Source organism: Tupaia chinensis, unplaced genomic scaffold (assembly GCF_000334495.1).
Source record: "Tupaia chinensis unplaced genomic scaffold, TupChi_1.0 Scaffold144255_1, whole genome shotgun sequence".
Taxonomy (NCBI): Eukaryota; Metazoa; Chordata; class Mammalia; order Scandentia; family Tupaiidae; genus Tupaia; species Tupaia belangeri.
This window is the reverse complement of record NW_006204113.1, coordinates 729,138-754,479: the sequence shown is the minus strand read 5'-3', so window position 1 is coordinate 754,479 and position 25,342 is coordinate 729,138. Positions and strand designations below refer to the sequence as shown.

Genomic DNA, 25,342 nt, shown 5'->3' with positions numbered 1-25,342 from the left:
AAAGAAAGAGAGAGAGAGAGAGAGAGAGAGAGGAAAACTGAGAAATCACCCCTCCGGAAGGATGGTCACACCACAGCCCCTTCTTTTTAATTCTCCTCTTGGGGTTTTAGGCATGCATGCACGCATGTCCAGTGTGTTTTTCAAGCCACTATGTATGTCTGGGACTCGAACCGTGCAGTTGGCCGTGTGGGATCCAGCCACCTTAACCTCTGTGCCACCTACTGATGCTCCCAGATACATTTTCTTGAACCTAAATGTATCCATCCTTTCTACACTCACCATTATTTACAGGAATAAAATACCTAGCCCAGACCGTCCCGTGACCAGTCCTCCTCATGACCTGTTTAATGTGCAGAGTGGTCATTGAAACAGGACTCTGCAGTGATGCCTGAATGTGAAACCGCCGTGGGTCAAATTTCCCCATGAGCTCTCCTATCCTAAGTGCGGGACTTACTGAAAAATGTCTTATTACCTTTATAGTTCTGTCCCCAGATGCAGAAACGATATACTTGTCATCAAAGTCTACAACGTTGACAGCAGCTCGGTGTCCGACCAGCACCCTCCGGAGGGTGATGTCAGTTGGGGAGGCCATGTCCCACACCGCAATGGATCGATCTTTGGAGCAGGTCACCATCATGCCGTTATTGAAACGCAAGTGCAGGACTGCTTCACAGTGGTGAATCAGCGTGTTCAGCATCTCACCTGTATTTACATCCCACACTCTGGAAGGGACACCCGGTGGTTAGATGGCACTCAAGCTACCACCTGTTACCCGGATTTGACCATCATGCCCCCCACTAACCCGTATTTTAACGGAAAATGTTATATCCTACTCTTCTTTATAATATTGAGGTTGAGTTGAGGCAGAGAGTACTGGATGGACCATGGGATTGGTAGAGGGCGACAGAGCTGGACTAGGGGACTAGAAGGACGGGGAAGGGACGCTGCCAGTGTGGACTCCTGGAGATACACCGCCTGGAATCTGGGCAAACTGTGGAGGGTAGAGATGAGGTAGTGGCCACCATTACCTAATAACGTGGCTGGATTTTAAGATTATTATAAAAATTCGGACATTCAATTTGACACTACTAGTAAGACACATCTTCAATGTGAATCTGACTAATAACGGCAGCATTAGTGCCTACCCCATGGTCCACCTTCGGGAACCAGAACTGATACAGGCCAAGATGCTGCTGCTGCAGAAGCAGTAATGTGGATTGGAGTTTGATGAACCCTGGAGCTCAGGTTTCACCACACAGGTCAAGGTCAAGGATTACCCAGACTCCAAGTCTAAGCTCCGTTTCTGTTCTTTGAGAGAGTAGGGTCAGTAGCAGCCCTCCACTATAAATACGGGCTGTGCAGTGGAGTGAATTGAGAATTCGGTGTGAGGATCTATTTCACTTTGTTTACTCTATTTTTGTAGGTTTAGTATGGCTTTATAACATTCTGTTCCCTTTTTCAAGTTTAACCCCCTTTTGTAGGAAATCGTTTTCCCCCTTATCCTGTAAATGATGTTAGTTGCACTCCACAGGCACCAATACATGCTAACTGTCATAACTACAAGGACTAAACTTGCTATGCCTTTGAGTCAAAAAACAAGAAACAGGAACAGCCTTTTCTATTCACCGAGGAAAACTCAGAATGGCAAACATTTCACTTCAAAGAATCTAACAATGCAGTTAACGGCTCTTTTTCAAGGTTTTTTGTTTTGTTCTAAAGTTACTTTTGATGCATTATGTTTGCTAAATTCTTTAGCTTAAGGCAAAATCTCTAACGGAGGTTTCCAGCAGTGCTGCTGGTGCCCAGAACTCAAGCTACACTGGACTCCAGCAGCATAATGGCTGTGTCATCAAATCACTAGCGCCTCTGGAAATGGAGGGCCCCTCCTTGAGTGAGGCTTGCAATTAAACACTGCAGGACGGCAGGGGAGGGGCTGGCAAAGAGAAAGCACTGCTCACCTGTACACACTTTAAAGGTGATAACGCACACAGGCACTACAGTAAAGCACCTGAAAAGAAGGCTTCATTCCATTTGTGCCGTTCCCCTGTGAGCTGGCTTTGTATGGAATTCAAGGTTTCCCATAAAGATAAGAAAACTTTCTATAATGGATGATCCTCAAATTAAATGAACATGTAGTTTCTTAAATGTGCAAAAATGTAAACTTACCTCAGTTATTCCTAAATAAGTTTTCTAGTTCTAGACTGACACAAATGATGGGGGAGCTGACGGTTTATTCTTCTCAGGTTTCAGAACTGTGTTCGTGCAGATATATACAAATTACTATCTATGACAAAGAACAAAGTGGATCTCCTGTTTCAGAGTTCAAAAGAGCATTTGAAAGTTTCTACCTGACCGTGGAATCCGATGATCCAGTTATGATCACCCTCTCGTCATACTGCAGACACAGGACAGAACCCGTGTGGCCTGTGAGAATCCGCCTGCATTCCAGTGTGCTTTTATCCCAGATCTACGATGGCAAACAAGATCCTTTTGATCGCTGTGATAATGGGGTGCTGTGGAGACTTGTTGGCTCTATTATGTGTTTGATCCCCCGAAAAATCAAAGCCCACGGTGGTGAGGAATGCATTCTTTTCCACGGGTAGAGTTAAGCAATACGTAGGGAGTATACATAGGGAGCTTCAGTACAAAGGCAGACTTCATCCTTTTCACTGAGGAACGGGGTAGCCTTTAATTATGTGAGGGCCAAAAGTGTACCGGCCTGATCGGTGTATTTCAAGAGAGGATTTAACCCTAGGACTACCCATCTGTGTGCTCTTCTGCGAAGAAGCAGATGTCTGTCCTTAAAGGAAATTCTTTTGGCTTTGGGATCGGAAAAAGTCTAAAATTCTCACTTTTTTCTAGAAACAGTGCTTAGAGTTTATGCTTCAGACTACTTTATGAACAATCACCCGGGCTCCCTTGGCTTCCCTCCTGCAACTGAAGAGACCTCACCTTGATCGTGTTGTCCCGAAGGCCGCTTACGATTTTCTGGTCATCGTACTGTAAACAGTAAACTCCTTTGCTCGTTTCACTTCGGCAGTGGATCCTCTGTAAACTGTGTCTTCCGCATCTCCAATTAGATTCTATTGTCTGAGAAATAGGCATGGCAGAGGTGGTATGAGGAAAGAACCAGAACCAAACTCTCATTTGACTTTAATAGAAACCAATGGCTTAATGCTTCCCTCTGTGGGATACAAAGGACTTAAAGCAAACTGGAAAGATGCTTTTAAAAGACTGCTCTCTAAATTTATAAATAAAATATTTTTCTACTTGTAAGGTAAAGCTTTATTTTCTTGAACTCTCCTGCATACAGTCCATTCAATTAAGTAATACATCCGGCGGAACGAGTCTAAGCACCATGAGAAGGCAAGCCACGTATGGCAGGAGGCATGTGCACCTGGTTCTTACACGGGTGCCCATTCCCACCAATGGCCTTCCATGGACGCTAGCTCAGAGGTATTTGAGCGTTGGCTCACAAATGTCAATTTCACAGCCTTGCTGCTATTGGATGAAGGCTCAAGTTCTCTCTTTTCCTCTCTCATCTACCAGTAAACCACGTTTTTAGTGAACCATTTTTTGAAAGTTTAAAAAATTTGCCTTGTAACTTACTTTACTCTTTACTTATAAAAGGATTGATTTTTTATTTAACTTTATTTTAATTTGACCAGAGTGAGTGAGAGAGAAGGAAAGTGAGAGAGCAAGTCACCAGGTTTGGGACTCTAACTGTGGTCGGCCATGTGGGAGTCCAATGCCCTTAACCACCATGCCACCTGCTGGCCCCTATTAAGGGATTGATTTCTAACCCACATAGATGAACCTTGATGGGTGTGATGTAACAATACTGTTACTGAAGAATGCAGATGACTCACTAACCTTGGACAAATACCCCAAAATACACAGATTCTTACCTCAATATCTTGTATAATTTTAGGATAAAGTGCTCTATAAAAAGAGTTGGGAGGACCATTCCCATCAGGAGGTTTGTTTTTGAATAAATACTGTCCCCTAAAAAACAACAAATATTTCCCAATAAAAATCACAGTATTATACATTTATAAGGAGCATCATAGTTTTGCAAAATGTGTTTGTTCACAGTTATCATTCCATATAACTTCCATAACTGGCCTGAGGAGGTGTGTAGTTGAGCCTAAGTTCAGGAGGACCATGACAAGGGGGAGTTTTCTGGGCCATGCGGAATTCGACCAACATGGATTTGCTTTCGGGAAAGCACGACCACTTCTGGTGCACATCACAGTACGAGGCCTTCAGGGATAGTTCAGTGTCAACAGACAAATGGGATGTGCATGATCTGAGTTCACCTACTGGTCTGGTCTATGACTTCTATACAGAGCACTGGCTTTATCTTTCAAAAATTTAGTTAGCGATGGTAACTGTTACTTTTGAACCAGTACATGGCACAGTCGTTCTTCCACTGCATAAAGCTGAGCTGATATCAGTGAACCTAGAAGCCTGGGCAGTGGAGCAACGGCTCTGCGGCGGCAATCACCTCCTCTAGGCCTTCACGTGTGATAAGGAGTGGTGGCTCCCCCGCCACCCGGGCTGCCGGCGATCAGCACGGCTCTGTTTTAAAAGGAGCAATTTGGTTCACTTCAACAGAAAACAAAGGGATGGTAGGAGTGTCCAGCAGCAGGGAGGAAAGAGGAGGAAAAGAAATGCCTAAGAGCACTGTGCCTTCAGGTCTGAGGCATGAAACGGCTTTCACAGGTGTGTTGCTGGCTCCACACACACATACGTGCGTTTTACTGCCCTTCCTTGGTTCCAGCAAGCAACATTTATTAGCATCTCCTTCCTATGACAGCACATCTCTGGAATACCCATATCCCAAGCTAGATCTTCGCTACAAAAAAACCCAGTAAATGGCAATCACTTCCTGCTGGGTAAAAAATTTAATTCCTCATCCTGAAGTTAAGAACCCACCAAACACGGTGTGGAAGCTAGTAAACCCCACTATGGGTGTACTAACTGCCGTTCTCACTGGCACTGTGCCTTGCAAAGTGGAGACAGGCAGAAATGCCTCTGAGTGTAATCCTGGCACCAGAGAAATCACGTTTTCTCTGGGCCAGTCATCCACTCCTCCCTCTATAGCTCCATTACAATATAATTAATTGTTCAATGTCTCCAGGAGTGCTTCTCCCCTGCCCTCTCCCTATTATACACCTTGAAAATTAGTTGAGAAAATTTCCTATCAGGAAGGTAGCTGGCTCTGGCTTCTGTGTTAATACGGAAAAGACACTCGGCATTGGAGAAGCGAAAATAATAGTTTTTAAAAGGAGGACTAATGAAACATGACATACCAGTTTAAAGAAAAGGACTAACAAAATATATTAGGAAGTAATTCTGGATTAAAGGTACACTCCTCTGAACAATCTCAGTCCATAAACACTTTGCAGGCAAATAATAGACTCTGAATGATAAGAGTTTAGGACTGACTTCAGAGCCCACTCTTTACTGCTTTTCAGTGCCCACTGTTCTTGAGATTCCTGTTTTCATCACTGGCAATTGTACATGGGCACTGCAAAACTTTCTTTATATTCAATGATACTGAGTTTTCTCTTTAAAAAAAAAATAATTATTTATTGCGTCCAGCAGGGGGTGTGGTAGTTGAGGCACTAGACTCCCAGATGGCCAACTACAGTTTATGTCCTAGACCTGGCAGCCCCCAAATCACAACAAATAAATAGATGAATAAATAAATGTTTTTTACAAAAAAAATTTATTATTTCTTCTTTAAAATTTGCTAAAGGGTATGTGCACCACCAGAGAGAGACAGAGAGATAGAAAGTGAGAAAGTAAGCCGCCAGGTCTAGGACTTGAACAGTGGTTAGTTATGTGGGAGTCCATCGCCATACCACCATACCATCGGCTAGCCCTTACCTGGATATATTAAGGAACAAGAATGCATATGAACTTCTTCTTTTTTTTTTTTGGAGAGGTTTTTGCCATAGGGCACATGTGCTCGCTAGACAGACAGAGAGAGAGACAGAGAGACAGAAAGCGAGAATTCACCTCCCATGGGGGAGGGCCACGCCACAATCTCTTCTCCTCCATTCTCCTCCCAGGATCCTGGGCACGCACGTACACATGCCTGGCATGAGTTTTAAGCCACCGGGTCTGGGACTCGGACCACGGTTGACTACAGGGGAGTCCAGCAACATAGGCATTACGCTAACTGCTGGTTCCCCCCTGCATAGGAACTTCTGATCTCATTTCTGTCCCACTGTATTTACCATGCCTTGCTAAATATCCAAAATTTCATCAAAACAGATTCGACCAAAAGGGGTAGCTATGTGTTGAATGCTAGTCTTTGCAGTCTGCATCTATCCTTTAAGTCAAAACCTTTAATGATAGAAGTTCTTTGACAACAGGGACCACTTCTGTGTGAAATGCCTAGCACCTAGGAGAGTATGAGTACATGATAAATGTTAAATATTAAATTCAGAATGTTATCATAAAATGTGATCTGCTGATTAAGAAAATGTGCTTTTCCCAAGTGGTCTTTTATTACACTTTTAAGAGTTACCATTACTGAGCAGAGAGAGTATATTCAATATTATTCAAGAGAGAAAATGACAGAGTTCATGTCCTAGGGCGACTGTCAAATCCATCTAGTTATAAGACACAACAGCAGAGAGCAAGTACAATCTCAGCGACTCAAAGCTTTATTATAAAAATGTATTGACTTATTTATGTGTGGTTGGAAGGACTGGAAGAAACTTTTAAAGACAGCAGACAGGGAAGTATAACACAGGAAAGTGTATAACACAGAGCCTTTGCTGACATACTGGACTTGCTAATGGAACTTGCAGAAGAAAATGAGAAATGGATCGTGGGTTAATAAAAATAAAAAGAAGAAAAGGAAAAAGAAACAAGGGAGGAGGACTAACGGAGAAGAAAGGCATGTAAGAACAGAAGCAGCGGCAAGAAAGTTAGGATCCTGCGGGGGGTCTCCACAGGGCGGACAAGTATTTGTAATTCGTGGGCTATGTATCAAGGTAAGAGCATAAATATGGCCAAACGCAGAGGAACAGAGTGAAAACTCTAAAGGATATTCAAAAGAGAAGAATGGGTTTCTATGGCTGAGGAGAGAGGGAGAAGAGTGGTAATTAGTGCTGGGTCCTGGATTATTTCTCAGCTATACCATCATGTACTTTTTTCAAAAGGCCTAAACACCATCTTTTCAATGATTTTTTTTTGTGTGTGTGTGTGTGATTGTAACTAATAAGTCTTCTGTTTAGTGCCACACATAAGCAAAATTGTGGAGCCTACTTTTACCTTTGGCATTTTCACCTCCATCTGCCCAATTATCTCTGGTTCTGCCTGCCCTCAAAAAAGGACTCAAACTCCCAATGTCTGATAAAGGTTTGCTGTCATTTACAGTCCAAATGGGAACAAACTGTATTTTAACAGGGAACAAAACCTTTATAGCTAAGAGAATGAATCTCTATAACTGAAACTTCAGGTCAGAAGTTATTTAGAGGAAAGTTTATTTTCTTTTCTCCATGGGGTAGAGAATCCTTTCCAGCAGCCCTAGAATTTTCCCACATAGTGGCCATTTCCTCCTCTGTTTCTAAGGCTGGTCCTGGCACTCTTAGCAAACAGATGGGCTCTGCATGTCCCGTAACGGTATACTGACTTGCTTTGTTTTACTATTAAGAGTTTATCTCCAAAGTATGAAGTTAGTTATGAAAGATAAGGTTTCTACTTTCCTACATAGTGAAATAAGTAAAACATATTTGGGAAGATGAAATAACAGTATTCTCTAATTTAAGCAATTATGATGTAGCCAAAAAGTTGCCTAGTATTTGGTTTTAACTGACTTTGCTACCATATTTAGAGGTCACTGTATCCATTAGAAGTTAATGAACTTCACAGACATACACAGAAAGTGAAAGGGAGGGCCTGCCCTATAACACATCAGTTAGGCGCTGGGCAGAGGAAGCCGGATCCTACATGACTGATCAGGGTTTGGGTACTGGCCCATTGGCGTCACACTGGGTGTAGGATCTTAAGAGGATGGAGAACTGGAGGACAACGGATTGCAGTGTGACCAGATACTGTTGGGGGGGTGCTTCCTCCCCACAACCTCTTATGTACAAATGTGCGCACTGGCACTAGATGAAAAGTCTAAGAAATTTTCCTTAGAATTTTCTTTATGAAACTTGATCCACATGAATATTTAAAGTGTTCTCAGCCCAGTCACACTGGTATGTGCCATAAAGACAAAAGTTAGAACCATGTGGGAGGCCTGGGTTCTATTCCCAGTCCAGTGAAAAGGCTGTGTGTGGAATCTCAGTGCCTCGGGGTAGGAGGGTTGAGTTTGAGGAGTCTGAGGCAGGAGGATTATCAAACTGGGACAGGTCTGGGCAACAGGGCAAGACCCTATCTTAAAAGCATGCATTCTTGGGACCAGCAGATGGCGTAATGGTTTGAGTCCTGGACCTGGTGGCTTAAAACTTATGCCAGGCATACGCTTGTGTGCCCAAAATCCTGAGAGAAGAATGAAGGAGAAAGGATTGTGGCTAGGGGTTGATTTCCCACTTTCTGTCTCTCTGGTGAATGCATGTGCCCTATAGCAAAAATATCTTAAAAAAAATTTTTTTAAGGTTTTTGCTAGGTGTATATATACACCAGAGAAAATAAGAAATCACCCCTTTACAGGGACAGATATGCAGCAATCCCTTCTCCTTCATTCTCCTCTCAGGATTTTGGGCATACATACATCTGACCAGCATGATCTTTCAAGCTGCCAGGTCTGGGACTCATACTACGCAGCTGGCCATGTGGGATCCAGCGCCTTAACCTCTGTGCCACCAGCTGGCCCCACATTCTCCCTTCTTTCTTTCTTTCTTTTTTTTTTTTTTAAATAATTATCTATTTAATTTTATTTATTCATTCATTTATTTTCATTTGACCAGAGAGAGATAGACAGAGAGAGAGAGGGAAAGTGAGAAAGTAAGCCACCAGGTCTGGTACTTGAACCACGGTCGGCCATATGGGAGTATCCAGCAGCTGCTTAACCACCATGCCACCTGATGGTCCCCACTCCCTTCTTTCTTAAAAAGTATCATTTCTTAAATTTTTTTTGAGAGTCCCCCAGGAGGGATGCCATGCTGCAATCCCTTCTCCTCTACTCTCCTTGGGATTTTGGGCATGCATGCACACCTGCCTGGCATGAATTTTAAGCTGCCAGGTACAGAACTTGAACCATGGCTGAATACATGGGAGTCCAGTGACATAACCATTACACCATCTGCTGGTGCCTAAAAAATTGTTTTCAAGATTTTTGCCATGCTCTCTGGAGAGACAGAGATAAACAGAGAGAGTAAAGGAGAAATCATCTCTCCCAGACGCGGGGAAATGACTATGACACAGTCTCATTTCTTCTGCTCTCCTCAGAATTTTGAGCACACACCCACGCATGCTCAGCATGATTTTCCAGCCACTGAGTCCAGGACTCGAACCATAGCTAGCCATGTGGGAATCCAGCACCTTAACTACCTTGCCATGTACTGGTTCCTATATTCTCCATTCTTTCTTTCTTTCTTTATTTTTAAGAGAGATTTTGCAATAGGGCACATGTACTTGCTGGAGAGACAGAGAGATAGAAAGCAAGAAATCACCCTCCAGGAAGGATGGTCATGCTGTAATCCCTTTTCCTCCATTCTCCTCTCAGGATTTTGGGCACGGTCATGAGTTTTAAGCTGCCAGGATGGGGACCTGAACCACAGTCAGCCATATGGGACTCCAGTGACATAACCATGATGCCATCTTCTGGTTCCCATATTCTCTATTCTTAACTGCTTTCATATCAGCATTTTGTAATCTAAGATAAACAATTGATAAAATTAATTTGGAAGGATATCATTGAGCTTCATATGATTATTATCATTTGTTTTCTAAATGAAAATACTTAATATTTCACTTTTATTTTATGTATAGACTCTTCATGCCTGACTTTCTTATCTGACATTCTGGATACCTTTGAAGAGAAAATTATATAAAGAAAAGACATCTTCCAGAAGTTCTAATGAAATGGTGCCATTCAGTTAGGAGAACAAAACCAGTGCAGTCTCTGAGGCTCCTAACCACATAGTGCCTTAGAGAACTGAGAGTCAAGCAGGAGGGCCTGACAGCAGTGTGTGGTAACATACCACTCTGCAAAGCAGACCCACGTCGGGAGGCTGCCTGTGGCACCTCGGTTCTCCTGAGCACACCAGGTACAAGTATGTCCAACTAAGGGTGGATTATGACATCGGGACCCTTCGGGGGGTGCCATCTCTCTCTCTCTCTTTCTTATTCATGGGATAAACAAATAAAAACTTTTTAAAAAATTAAGCAGGAAGATCTTGAGAAAATGTTAAGCCTAGAAGCTAGCAGGTGGCATGGTGGTTAAGGCACTGGACTCCTACGTGGCTCACTGTGGATCAAGTCCTGGACTCACAGACTAGAAAATCATGCCAGGGGCATGTGCATATGTGCCCAATCCCAAGAGGAGAATCAAGGAGAAGGAACTGTAGCATGGATGTCCCCCCCCAGTGGGGAGGGGAATTTTTCACTTTCCTTCCCTCTGTCTCCAGATAGTGCATATGCTTTATGGCAAAAACATTTCAAAAGGTAAAAGAATGTGCCTAAAGAAGAAACAATAATTTATATTCAATTCTACTTTTTACTCTTTCTGATAGCTAGAGTTATTATATTACACTACTTGGGAATTAAAGATGATTTTGACTACTAGGGTGATATAACGCCAGAGGTATGGCTAAAGGCAAGAAAGTTTTGAAGGAGAAAATCATCGTGACATTGTCCTGGATCATTTTAGTGGGAAGCTGGATCACATGATTTCTGTGTAATTCTGTCATCTACTTGTCTTTTTTTATTTAAGAGAGATTTTTGATATCGGGTGCATGCACTCACCGGAGAGATAAAGAGACAGACAGGAAGACAAATCGAGAAATCATCCTGGGGGGGAGTGGCTACACGGCAGTCACGTCTCCTCCGGGATTTCGGGCATGCATGTACATGCGCCAGTGTGTTTAATCCGCTGGGTCAGAGACAGGAACCACCGCTGGCCGTGTGGGAGTCCAGCACTGTAACTACTATGCCATCTGCTGGCCCCAATCTACTTGTCTTATAAAATGTCCATCAGCCCTTTCGTAGGATACTGATCTCTGCCCAGAGAACAGAATTCTTTAAATTGGAGGTTAGTCAGTTTTCCATTATTTTTTGCAAAGCAAGATTAACACAATATTGTCACTTAAGAGTAATTGGTCAGAAGAAAAATTGCAGCATATACAAAGAACCATTCTCTTTTATGTTTTTAGCTATAAATGAACAGAATCATTGTATTCAACGGTAAGTGGTCTCGCTGGTTCCCAACAACTCCCAAAGACACTGAGCAGCCAGATCCCGAAGCTCTCTAGCAGCAAGAAAGCGAAAGGCTCACCACCCTCTGCGCTCTGCCAGGCCTCTCCACAGAGAATCTGTCCTGACCATCCTCTCGATGAGCTTCTTCCATAACATGCCATCAGACGTCACTCGGTACCATTCCTTGCACACGAGCTCAGCAGCACATAGTGATTTGGCATCCAGGTATGACAAAATGTTCTCAGCAATATGATCCAAACCCCGAGCTTTCAGTGCAGGGAGGAGGCAAAGAGAAAGAACACGGAAGGTGGTGAATGATTTGGTGTTGCAAGTTCCTCTAGAATAGAACAGCATTTGTCCTGCTACGAGGGCACATCATTGTCCCTAGTGTGGTCCAGTCTCTTTTTCAAACAGAGGCTTGGGTAAAATGAGTGTCAATAATTTTTCCATAAGGTTACAGAAATGAACAGTATTTTCCATCTTCCTTTAGATAAGGAAGTTACAGCTAACAAAGAGCAAACCCCCCAAGACATTAAAAATAAAAAGGATTCCAGAAAACAATTCACATCTATCTATATGGATTTCAGCACTAGGGGATGTTCTATGGATGGCATCTCAAACTCTGTGATTCAGACCCCCCCAAATCGCTATATTAGCTCCATTTCTCATTCTGTTTCTATTACTACTGCAGTTCCGAAGCTGTTCAGTAAAAGAAATATCCATTAAATGTTCTAAGGGAGAGGCACTAAGTCAGACCGCACTACGTTATAGAATTTTGGGCATGCAGAAGGAGAGAAGAAGAAAATAGAGATGGGTACAGGAGTATCCCAACAGCAAGCAGAGCGAGGTATGTTCAAGTTCAAGGATGAGTTTAATCTCAGATGTTTTTTTTTAAAATTGTATGTGAGAACAGCTGCTGCTATGAAACCTAAATGATAGTTGATCAAAAATGGAAAACATCCCAGACCGATAGACAACTTGGCTAGCACTTCAATGACTGTTATGTTGCATGTGCAGAGGAAAACGGTGGAGAGGGACCAGCAGTTAGCGTAATGGCTATGTCGCTGGACTCCCACGTAGTCGACTGTTGTTCGAGTCCCGGACCTGGTGGCTTAAACTCACGCTGGGTGCATGTGCATGCGTGCCCAAGATCCCGAGAGGAGAATGAAGAGGGGATTGCGGCGTGGCCATCCCCCCTGGGGGGTGATTTCTCGCTTCCTGTCTCTACAGTCTCTCTCTGTCTTTCTGGTGAGCGCTCGCACCCTATAGCAAAAACCTCTCAAAAAAAAAAAAAGGAGGAAAACGGTGGAGAGTAGATCTCAGGCTGTGGGTTAAAGTTCTCCATCACTCAAATCTGTACTGAGGCCTGGAAGGAAAACATCCTATAAAACAGGACCATTGCACTAACAAACCTTCTTTGAGCAGCGGTTTCAAATTCAAAAGCAAGACAAGAACATTGAGTTATTTTTCTTTCAGGTTACACATCTGAAGTTTTTTAAAAACCTGAATGGTTCAGAAGGATTCCTTCCTATTCTGACTGCACAAATTGAACACACACAGCAGAGGGTATACCACAGTCCATTCTGTGCCTCTCTCGAAACATACAGAACACACTTGGATGCCATTACACACAATCCAAATGTGCTTAAACATTACTCTAATTACAAAGACTGTATGGATATCAGTCACGTTTTTAGCAGACTTGGGAAAGAAAGCATTAAATGGATCTTGTCTGGCTGGCATCACATGTTCGTATTTAAGCATAAGCAGATGGAAGCGTCCATCACCTAATTCTTATTAAAGAAACAACGCTATACGCCAATTAAAGATATAATAATTAGTTCTCCTGAAAAATACGCTGATGGTACAATTTCTGGATCTTTATGTTGAAACTTTCTACACCACTGGAAGTTTCCAAAGTGCATTCCTGTGTTTTTTAATGGCTGCCATCAAAGTGCTCCTGATCATTCACTATGTACCTTATAATAAGTCTTTGGAAGTAATTTCACCTAACACTCCAAACAAACCCATTACATTAATGGATTACAGGCATTTTTTGAAGTAGTTTGGTTTGCTAAATGTAGCCAGATGGTGTAGGTTTCGAAGTTGGAAAGGCTGTAAAGCATTAGACTGATGATTTAATACCTCATACAGTGGTCAGCAGAGACACACGAGGGATCGGTGTTAGGCAAAGGATACACAGGTCTAATCAACCTGTTCAATTCCTAGTGGCATGAGCCTGAGATAGTAGCGTGTTTCGGTGATCGGGGCGAGCACAGTAATGAGGTACACAGATTGCCTGTACGAATAGACTGCCTGTGGCTAGAACAGAATCCAATGAGTGAAGAGGGGGCAGAAATCTATTTAACAAAAGATACAGGTAAAATTCACTTTCAAAATGGTTATTTCTAAGACATAAGTTAATTTTAAAGGGCAATTTAAATAGAAAGTTCAAAAAAGCAAATTTTAAAACAAGTTGTAATTGGCAAAGATCAAACAAAGTAGTAATATGCAATTTTGGGAAGGCTATGAATGGGTATATTTTCCTAAGAGGAGAGCTTGGCAGCATCTGTCAAAAGTCTTATAAATGTTCGTACTTGTCCTACTTGCATTTTTTCCCCATAAGTCCACTTAATATGTAAGAATGCCTACCACAGCATAGCTTATAATAGGAAGACAAATTTAAAACTACTTAGACGTTCAATAAAGGAGTTATATATAACATGCTTGGGCTGGACGGTGGTATAGTGGTAAAAGGCGATGCTCTCTGCAAGGTACACGGGACGGCTCCCAGTTCATGTCCGGAGACGCCCTGAGTACACCTGGCAGCCTCCCACCCATGACCCCGGCTTGTTGAAGCTCGGGGTGGAGCGTGGCACCAGGATTCTGCTGGGAGTACTTCATCCTCTCTGTCTGTCTCATTCATGGACTAAGTACGTAAACTATAAAAACAACGCTTCAGCAACTGTAAAGGACACTACGCAAAGGGGTCAGGCAGTGGCACGTTGGCTGATGCAAGTAGGCCTGCCGGGAAAGGTCCTGAGCTCATGTGCCAGGGCTTCCCTGAGCACACCAGGCATCCAGCTGTGGGTCCGTGACCGAGGGCCCCGGAGTGTGGTGATGGATCATGGCATGAAGACCTGTCGGGGGTGTCTTATCTCTTATGAAAAAAACCAAAAACAAACAAACCTCTCTCTTATGAAAGAAATAAACTAAAAAAAATACTATGCAACTACTAAAAAGCTTTTTATTTTTCTGAAGTTTTACTTTTACTCATGATAGAGTGTGTGTGCATATGTGTACCAGCGAGGTTGGGGGTGAGAGAAAGAGAAAGAACCCCTCATTGGGGCCCGGTCATACCACAATCCCTCTCCTCCATTCACCACCTCATCAAGATGCTGGGCATGTACACACAGGCTGAAATTGACACCCTGACTGGCCATGTGGGATCTGAATTCTCCATGTGGCTAGCCGTAAAAGGTATGTTTTAAAACAACACACACTTGGGCCAGCCCTGTAAGAAAGCAGACAGGAGAGTCTGTAAGTCTGCCTGCCTTTTATTTATTTATTTTAATTTTGCTAGAGGGCATGTGCGCTCTCCAGGAGAGAGAAAGGAAACATGAGAAAGCACCTAGCCACTATGGAGAACAGTCATGCCATAATCCCTTCTCCTCCATTCCTCCTTCTTGTTGGGATTCTGGGCATACATGGGTGCCCCATGTGTTCTTCAAGCTGCCAGGCTGGGGACTTAACCATGCAATCAGCCATATGGGATCCAGCCACCTTAACCCTCACACCATTGGCTTGGTCCAAGAGTAGTCTTTTTAATTTAAAAAAAAAAATTATTCATTTATTTTTACTTATTTATTCATTAATTTTAATTTGATCACACACACACACCCACATACACACATGGAAGGGACAGAGAGAGAGAGAGAGAGAGAGAGAGAGAGAGGAGAAAGAGAAAGTGAGAAAGCAAGCTGCCAGGTCTGGGATGTGAACCATGGTTGACCATGTGGGAGTTTAGTGCTTCAACCACCATACCACCTGCCGGCTCCCAAGAGTGGTCTTATTTTCAGGGTGTTTTTTTTTTTTTTTCCCTGTATTTATACCAAGAAGGTGCAATTTTAGGTCTCAATTTATAAAAACCAAGCCAATAAAGACTTTTAAAAAGAGAGATGGGTTGGGGCCAGCAAGAGGCATGGTGGTTAAGGTGCTGGACTCCCACGTGGCTGACTACTGTTCAAATTCCAGACCCAGCGGTCTCCCACGTGGCTGACTACAGTTCAAATTCCAGACCCAGCGGCTTTAAATTTACACTAGATGTGCTGTGCATGCACGTGCGCACGTGTGTGTCCAAAATCCCAAGAGGAGAATGGAAGAGAAGGGACTGAGGTGTGGCCATCCCCCTGGGGGGTGATTTCTCGCTGTCTCTCTGGCGAGTGCATGCTCCCTATAGCAAAAATCTCTTGACAAAGAAAAAAAAAGAGAGGTGGGACTAGGCAGCTGGGTTCTACGTGGTCAATTGTATGATCTGAGTCCTGCACCTGGAAGTTTGAGAAACACACTAGATATGTATGTGCCAAAAATCCCCAAAGGAGAGAGAGACGGAGGAGGAGTAAGTGTGGCATGACCATTCTCATTGTAGGGATGCGTTCTCCTTTCTCTTTCTCTCTGTGGTGAGTGCACACACCCTCTAGCAAAAAAGGAGAGAGAAAGAGGGAGAGATGGGTCAAGCAGTGGGGTGCCACTACACAAGGCTGGTGCCACAGGGGAGGCCAGTGTTCTGATCCCAGAACAACCAGAATAGGCTGGGCACAGCAGCCTGGCCCCTGGAGGGAGGCTGGGGCGGAGGATCACAAAGGTGACATTCTGTCAGAAATATTTCTTTATCCACCCTCTCCTCTCCCTCCCCTTTCTGTGCCAGCTTGTGCATGATCTCTCACTCCCCCCTCATTAAGGGGGAGGTACAGCCGAAGCCTGAGTTCTGTTGCCATGGTCGCAAGTAACAGTTTACAAATCCCAGGAGACATACCTGGCAGAGCGGTTATGAAATCCCTCTGCAACATAGGTTTAAGATATGAGTTTATGTGCCCATGTTGGTAATGACACATTTGAGATATAAGGTGTTCCACAAATTCCACCTGATCCGACTCTGACCACTGCTCAAAATATTTGACACACAGCTCCTTTTCCTTCTCATAGCTTGCGGAGAGTTTCCGTTGCTTGGGCACGATCATGCTGGAAGTGCCATTGGCAAGTTTCGTCTGCAAAAGGGGAGAGAGGATTAAATGAAACATTTGCCAGCACGTACTGAAACAAAGGGAAATGCATGGAACTTTCTGGTCTGGATGCTGTGCGGTGTCTCTGTGAGTGAGCGCTCCCCTTTACTTTGTTAGTAATTGGATATTTGTGAACAATTTCATGGGAAGGCACAGAAACACACAGGAAGGCTGGTGAATCAGGCACTGAAGAAGACTATATAGCTGTTTCCCCCAAACGCACAAGAAGACATTCGTATCATTTGGAGATATACAGACGAAAACCTAAAGCTGGAAACATGCTAAGTTCTTACTACTAACAAACAAAAAAGCCAATTTGCTTTTCCTTGTATATACCAGTTACTGGACATTTATACACTTATTCACTCATAACTTATTATTTAATGGTCACTTAAGAAGTCCTCCATGCAAAGAAAGGCCAGTGAGGACCAGCCACTGGAGCCTTGTAGGTGAGGAGGCAGGAGCCCACCTGGCTGACCACCTTTGGACTCCTCACCCCAGCAGCTTCAGGGACACGCTGGGTGCATCTGCATGCTTCAAATCCTGACAGGGTGGAAAGATGGAGGAGAAGGAATTGCAGCATGACTGTGCCCTGCTGAGGGTGGTTTCCCCCTTTCCTTCTTTCTCTCTCTCTCCCTAGAGAGTACATACCCCCTCTGGCAATAAAAAGAAAACAAAAAAGATAAAAAGAAAAGAAGGGCCAATAAATATCCCTGAGCATATGAAGTACCTTTGGGATAAATCTTAAGTAACATTCATATGCTCACAATCTATCCATTCCCTTTAAAAAAAAATCCATCTCCGCAGTTACCAAAATTGCATACCATAAAGCCTTTTAAAAGCATTTTTTATTTCCATAGAGCATATTTGCTTACCAGAGAGAGAGCAAGCAAAAGGACCCCTCGCCAATGGGGTGTGGTCACCCCACAGTCCCTCCTCCTCCATTTTCTCATCCTGTCAAGATTTGGGGTACACACACTCACACACCTGGTGTGTTTTTCAAACCACTGGAGCTGGGATTCAAACATGGTCAACCATGTGGGATCCAGCTCCTCTGCACAGAGCTTAACCACTGCACTATGGGGCGTGGCCATGGAGTTCCTATTCATGGATTCATTCAACGAGTACTTACTGAGCATCTACAACGCATGCATCTGCTTAAAAAGTGTGTATGTTATTATAGGCAAAATTCTAAGAGAGTCTCGAAGATAACTGTCTTTGGTATACCTACACCTCCCAATGATTCAAACAAACACTAATATAAACACTGCTGTGATAAAATCGCACCCACATCACTTAATTTTTTTTAAAGAATTATTTTATTTAAATTTATTTATCATTATTATTTTAATATTTCCAGAGAGTAACAAAGAGAGAGAGAGAGACAAGCAAGCCTACAGGTCTAGGACTCGAGCCGTGGCTGGCCATGTGGGAACCCAGAGCTCTAAACCACTAAGCTACCTGCTGGCCCCTACGCATCACTTAAGATTGGGAGATTAAGGGGCCAGCAGGTGGTATAGTAGTTGAGGCACTGGACTCCTACATAGTCGACCACAGTTCGAGTCCCAGACCTAGTGACTTGAAACTCATGCCAGGTATATGGGCATGTGTACCCCAAATCCTGAGAGGAAAACAGAGAAGAAGGGACTGTGGTGTGGCCATCACCCCAGGGGGTGATTTCTCACATGCGTCCTATATAAAAAATCTATTTAAAAAAAATGACTGGGAGATTACTCAGGTGGGTATGACCTAATCACATGAGTCCTCCAAAATCAGAGTTTTCTTCAACTGGTTGTGAAGAAGGAGGGGGCCACGTGACAAGGAATGTGGCCGGTGTCTAGGAGCTGAGAGCAGCCCCGGCCGGCAGCCTAAGGAAACGGGGACGTCAGCCTCATGATGTACTGCCGACAAAATGAGCTGAGAAGAGGAATTCCTCCCAGAGTTCTGGGTGAGAACCGAGATAGGCTTACATCTCAGCTGATTTCAGCCTGGGGCTGCCCTAAGCACAGACCCTGGCCATGTTAAGCCAGACCTCTGACCTGCCACACTACTGGCCAGGGTGTACCTGGTTTTCACTTGCTATGTTTATAGTAATTTGTTATGTAGCAATTTAAGAAAATCTAATATTGTTATTTATGGGACCGGCAGTTGGCGTAATGGCTATGTTGCTGGACTCCCGTGTAGTGGATCGTGGTTCAAGTCCTAGACCTGGTGACTTAAACTCATGCCGGGTGTGTGTGCATGTGTGCCCAAGATCCTGAGAGGAGAATGGAGGAGAAGGGATTGCGGCGTGGCCATCCCCTGTGGGGGGTGATTTCTTATTTTCTGTCTTTCTGTCTGTCTCTGTCTTTCTGGTGAGTGCATGCACCCTATAGCAAAAACCTCTCCCCTCCAAAAATTGTTATTTAAATGTCAGTGGCCAGAGAGTTTCCTTTTAAAAATTATTTATTTAATTGTATTAATATTATATTTTTAAAACTTGTGATTGGGCACACTCACTCACCAGAAAGAAAGAGAGAGAGAAAAGGAAAGTGAGAAAGCAAGCCAGCAGGTCCAGGACTCAAATTGTGGTCAGCCATGTGGGAGCCCATTGCCCTAGCTACCATGCCACCTGCCACCCCATGAGAGACAGTTTCCTTAAAGAGGTGACATTTGAATTGAGACAGAAAAGAAATGTGTGACTAGATATTTGTTACTTGGAGAAGGTCTAGGCAATGGAATTTTGAGAGCAAAGGTCCTGGGGGCAGGCAGTCCAACTGGCATGTTCGAGGGCCTGATGTGGCCGGAATCAATTGAGTAAGCAGGGAAAAATGAGGTTGGAAAACAGTCTGAACCAAATCAACCCGGTCATTTAGGTGGTGGGAGCAAATCTCCAAAACCAGCTCCAGACAACTTCAGCGGTCCCTCTACATGAGGACTGGCCCTCCCATCAAGGGTGGCATTTATGTCCTAGCCTTAGATTCTAGGCCTTGGCAAACAAAATGTGGAGAGATTTACATTCTGGGACTTTCAAATCCTGGTAGAATCTGAGGCGTTACAGCTTTGAGTCACCACATAAGAAACACAGGCTACTCTGCTAGAGAGGGGAGTCTGGAGGATGAGAAGCTTTGCAGAGAGAGCTGCAAGGAGAAGATCCAGAGGTTAAGAGTGATCTGTCCAACACCTTTTTTTAAGAGAGATTTCTGCTATAGGGTGCATATGCTTGGCAGAAAGAGACAGACAGGAATTTCAAGAAATCACCCCCTGGGGTAATGGCCACGCCTCAATTCCTTCTCCTCCATTCTCCTCTTAGGATTCTTGGCATGTATACACGCCCAGCATGAGTTTTAGGCCACTGGGTCCAGGACTCGAACCCCAGTTGACTATGTAGGAGTCCAGCAACATAACCGCTATACTATCTGCTAGTCCCTGGTTCAACAAACCTTTTAAACAGACCATTGCTGTGTGGAGAACAGATCACAGGGCATAAGAACAGAAGTAAAGAGGCTAAAGAGGAGACTGCTTCAGTGGTCCATGAAAGACATAGCAGTGTTTTGGACTAGAGTTGTAGTTATAGCATGGTGAGTAAGTAACAACTGGGATTCAGAGATTTTTTGGAAGGCAGATCCTACTCAATTTTCCGATAGGCTGGATATGGGAAAGAAGAAGAGATATGTTTGAAGCTGGGCGACACTGGGAGAAGATTCAGAAATCAATACAAACTTTTGTTACTCTAAAGCGTGCATGATCTTCCTTAGAAGATAACCACAAATCAATACCACTGGACACTTTTCAAAATAATTTGATGGATCTTTGGCACATATGCCTGAGGCAACCCCCATCTGGCAGAAAGATGAACATTAATATAGAGTTCATCCCTGCCTAGATATACTTACTAAATGTTGAACACGCCACCAAACTACCAAGTTCAGATACTCTGCTTCTCCTATTTAAACCCAACTTAGCCTTATTTTCTAAATGTTAAATCATACATGTAGGTCTTTTTATAAATGGTTCCTGGTACACAGCTGCAAGTCTACTTCCAAGAGGGCATTAAGCCACTCTATTTACACGGTAGGAGCTGACACCTGTAAGGAGCAAGTCATGGGTGGGAGTGGATGTCTTCCAGCATAAATGCCACTGCTATCTACGACAGAGACTCAACATGATTAGTAAGAATCTTGCTGGACACAGGCCTTGCGGGACTTTAGGGGTTCTTTGTGGGTAGGTTACTTGTTTGCATCTGTTGTTTTCCCTCGGAAAAGGGAAACACATGAAATGTGGAGTAAGATTTAGAGGGTTAACAAGCGGGTGGGCTTACAAGCTTGACCTAAGGACACTTCTCATCCCAACAACCGCCTCCCATCTTTTAGATACTTGCTCTGTCTTCCAACAGGTGGGAATGGACCCATGTTGGTGCTACCACAGTACTGTTTTCCGGTTACAGACCAGAAATGCAAGTAACAGAGAACAACAATCAGCAAGCTAATAAAAGAAAACTGCAGGTGGTGTGGTGGTTGAGGCATTGGACTCTGACATGGCCAACTATGGTTCGAGTCCTCAATTCTAGTGGCTTCCTTTCTCACTTTCTCCCTCTCTTTGTCTAGTGGGCACATGTGCCCCATAGAAAATTAAAATAATAATAATAAATAAAATTAAATAATTACTTTTTTAAAAAAAGATAAAACTGCCTAAGAATTTAACAAGTTTGGTTACCCTACTGCAGGTACTAAAGTTTAGGCTATTTGGTTTGGACTATTCTAGTTAGTACTACTGTTTTAGTCACCAGCCCTCAAAATAGGAGTTTTTTTTTTTGAGAGGTTTTTGCTATAGGGCGCGTGTGCTAGCCATACAGACAGAGAGAGACAGAGAGATAGAAAGCGAGAAATCATCCTCCAGGGGGGATGGCCACGCCGCAATCCCTTCTCCTCCATTCTCCTCTCGGGATCTTGGGCACGCACTCACACGCGCCCGGTGTGAGTCTCAAGCCACCAGGTCCAGGATGCGAACTGTGGTCGACTACGTGGGAGTCCAGCGACATAGCCATTACGCTAACTGCTGGTCCCAAAACAGGAGTATTTCTTTATGAGGCAGAAAGACATATCTGAGATTCACTATCATTTCAAGTTACCCTTAAGCTTGACACCTTATTGTGTTTTTTGTTTTTGTTTTAAGTCTTTCTATAGAGTGCGTATACTTGAGAGAGAGAGAGAGAGAGAGAGAGAGAGAGAGAGAGGAGAGGAGAGCATGTGCCCTTGAGGGCATGACCATGCCATCCTCCATTCTCCTCTTGGGATTTTGGACATGCACGCATTTGCGCCTGGCATCATTTCTGAGCTTCTGGGATGGGACTCAAATCGCAGAGTTCGCCATGTAGGACCCAACTGCCTTATCCTCCAAGCTACCTGCTGGCTCCCTTATTGTGTTGTTTCAATAGTTTTGGCCCTAGAGTAAAACAACCTGGTTTCAAATTCTAGCAGGATTGATGAGCAGTGTGACATGGAATAAGTAACTTGATCTGAGTGTCTGTTTTCCCCGTCTGTAAAATGGGGGGTAACAACGGGATCTATCTCGTTAGGTTTATGTGAGGATTCAATGAAAAACTTTGTGGAAAATGTGCTTAGCACCACCTAGCACATAGAAAGTGCTCAATAAATCACTCTTAATGAACTTCTTTCCCTGTCCTTTACACAATGGATTTTTCTTTTTTACTAAGCAACATATATTTTTCCACTGTAATGTTCATTTTAGTAAATATACACAAAAGTAGTCTTAAGTATATAGCTCAATGAATTTCAAAATGAACACACCCATGTAACCAGCACCCAGATCGAGAAACAGATCATCACAAGGATCATGGGCCCCGCTGGTCTTTTTCAGGCAGGTGGACACCTTAAGGATAACCATTATACTCATTTCATATTTTTAAAAAATAAATTTGTGAAAACAATCTGCCTATACCATTTTTGGCAGCATAAAAACACATACTACTGGCCAGCCGCAGTGAGACACACTGCGAAGACCTGGTGCCCTGCATGTCCAGGCACCCTTAAGCACACCAGAGACCTACGCTCAAGTCCCGGGGGCATACGCTGCTACCCCAGAGATTCAGGGAGGCAGTAGGATTATGAACTTCAGACTAGCCTGAGCAACATAGGAAGACTCTCTCTCTCTCTTTTTTTTTTTAAAGAGAGATTTTTGCTATAGGGCATGTGCACTCGCCGTAGAGACAAAGAGACAGAGAGACAGAAAGCAAGAAATCACCCCAGGGGGATGGCCATGCCGCAATCCCTTCTCCTCCATTTTTCTCTTTGGATCTTGGGCATGCACACACATGTGCCTGGTGTGAGGCTTAAGCCACTGGGACTAGGACTTGAACTACGTTGACTATGTGGGAGTCCAGCGACATAACCATTATGCCATCTGCTGGTCCCTAGAGACCCTCTCTAAAAAATAAAATAAAACAAAACAATCAAGAACAAAAAGAGCTGGGCATGGTGGCCTGAGCTTGTAGTCCCAGCTGAGAAGCTGAGCTGAGAAGATCATGCTGTTGCATGACACTGACTTTAAAATACACCCCTCCCCCACATATATATTACTTAGGAATACATTTGACAAACGTGTCATGGAGGTTAAGGCTGCTGGGTCTCACATTGCTGACTGCATGGTTGCATCCTGGACCCAATGGCTTGAAAATCATACCAGGTATGTATGTGTGTGAACCCAAAATCCTGAGAGGAGAATGGAGGAGTAGGGATCACAGCAAGGCTATCACCCTTAGGTGGTGATTTCTCACTTTCTCTGTTTCTCTCCAGTGAGCACAAGAACCCTATAGCAAAACTGAAAAAAAAAAAAAAATTGCTGAGGGACCAGCAGATGGTGTGGCTAAGGTGCTAGACTCTCACATGGCCAACTGAGGTTTGAGTCCCAAACCTGGTAGCTTGAAACTCACACTGGGCATGTGAGCATACAGGCCCAAAGTCCCTAGAGGAGAAGGAATTGCAGTGTGGCCATCTCCTCGGGGGGTGATTTCTCACTTTCTGTGTCCTTGTCTCTTCAGCAAGTGCACGTACTACACAGCAAAAATCTCAACACCACTCCTCGAAAAAATTACTGAGAAAAAAAACTTAAAAGACTTAAATAGAGGGAACCAGCAGTTAGCGTAATGGCTATGTCGCTGGACTCCCATGTAGTTGACCGTGGTTCGTGTCCCGGACCTGGTGGCTTAAACTCACGCCGGGAGGGTGTGCGTGCGTGCCCAAGATCCTGAGAGGAGAATGGAGGAGAAGGGATTGTGGCGTGGCCATCCCCTCTGGGGGGTGATTTCTCACTTTCTGTCTCTATGTCTCTCTCTGTCTGTCTGGCGAGTGCACACGCCCTATAGCGAAAAACCTCTCCAAAAAAAAAAAAAAGACTTAAATAGATAGATATATTATGTACATAAATTTGACTCAACATTTTAAAGATGTCCATTCTTTTCAAATTGATCTACAGAATTAGTACAGCAATCAAAATCTGAGCAGGCAAATTGATAAACAGATTCTAATTTGTATAAAAATACAAAGAATAGAAACTTAGTAAAAAATACTCTTAATAAAAAAAGAGAGATAGGACTAGCAGGTGGCGTGGTTGTTAAGGTGTGAAACTCTCACATGGCTGACAGTGGTTTGAGTCCCCGACCTGGCGACTTGCTTTCTCACTTTCCCTCTCTCTCTCTCAGGTCGAATTTAAAAAATAAAATAATAATGAATGTAATTCAATAAAATAATTATAAAAAAGGCGAACTCACACTACTGAATTTCAAGACATGCAATAATAATTCTGATAGTGTGACTTCAGTATTAAGGACTAAAGTATAGATCAATGGAACACAATAGAAAGTCTATAAACTGACTCACAGAAATGGCCAAGTGACGTTCAAGGAAAGTGCCAAGATAATTCAATGGGAGAAGGAATAGTCTTTTCAATAAATGGTGAAACTAGAAATTCATATAGACAAAAAGCAAACAAACTTCTTCCTTACACCATATACAAGAATTAAATGAATTCTGAATTTATATGTAGAAGCTAAAACAGTAAACCTTCTTGTAGAAAACATAGGGAAAAAATTGGGACCAGCAGGGGGCATGATGGTTAAAGAGCTGGACACTCCCACATGGTCGACCACATGTTTGAGTCCCAGATCTGGTAGCTTGCTTTCTCACTTTCCTTCTGTCTCTCTTTCTCTCTATGTGTCTCTCTCGTCAAATTAAAATGAGTGAATAAATAAAATTAAAAATAAATAATTCGGGGGCTGGCAGGTAGCAAGGTGGTTAAGGACGCTGGACTCCCACATGTCTGACCTCAGTTCAAGTACAGGACCTGGCGGCTTGCATTCTCACTTTCCCTCTCTCTCCCTCTCTCTCTCTTTCCCCCTCTGGTCAAATTTAAATAAATAAAATAAAGTTAAATAAAATAATTATCTAAAACTAACTAAATAAATCCTTTAAAAAAATGGTGTTTTTGGGATAGGCCAGCATTTCATAGATAGTATACAAAAGGCATGCAAGCTTTTTTGTTTGTTTTAAATACAAGAAAAAAATAATAAATTGGCATGAGGGAAAATTTAAAACTTCTGACTTTCATAAAAACAATTAAGCCTTTTGGCCGGAACTGCCATCTTCCAGTAATTAACCAAAATGACGAACACAAAGGGA

General features: G+C 43.3%; 1 protein-coding gene across 1 annotated transcript in view; it reads right to left on the bottom strand.

The window, feature by feature from the left end:
* BTRC (beta-transducin repeat containing E3 ubiquitin protein ligase) overlaps positions 1-25,342 on the bottom strand; it is a 236,702-nt gene that overhangs the window by 28,251 nt on the left and 183,109 nt on the right. The window contains exons 5-10 of the mRNA XM_006166317.2: positions 16,421-16,652; positions 11,465-11,651; positions 3,909-4,005; positions 2,953-3,090; positions 2,349-2,467; positions 473-722 (exon numbers count right to left, since the gene is read on the bottom strand). Of these exons, the coding sequence (XP_006166379.1) occupies positions 473-722; positions 2,349-2,467; positions 2,953-3,090; positions 3,909-4,005; positions 11,465-11,651; positions 16,421-16,652 (1,023 nt within the window). The remainder of the gene's footprint in view (positions 1-472; positions 723-2,348; positions 2,468-2,952; positions 3,091-3,908; positions 4,006-11,464; positions 11,652-16,420; positions 16,653-25,342) is intronic.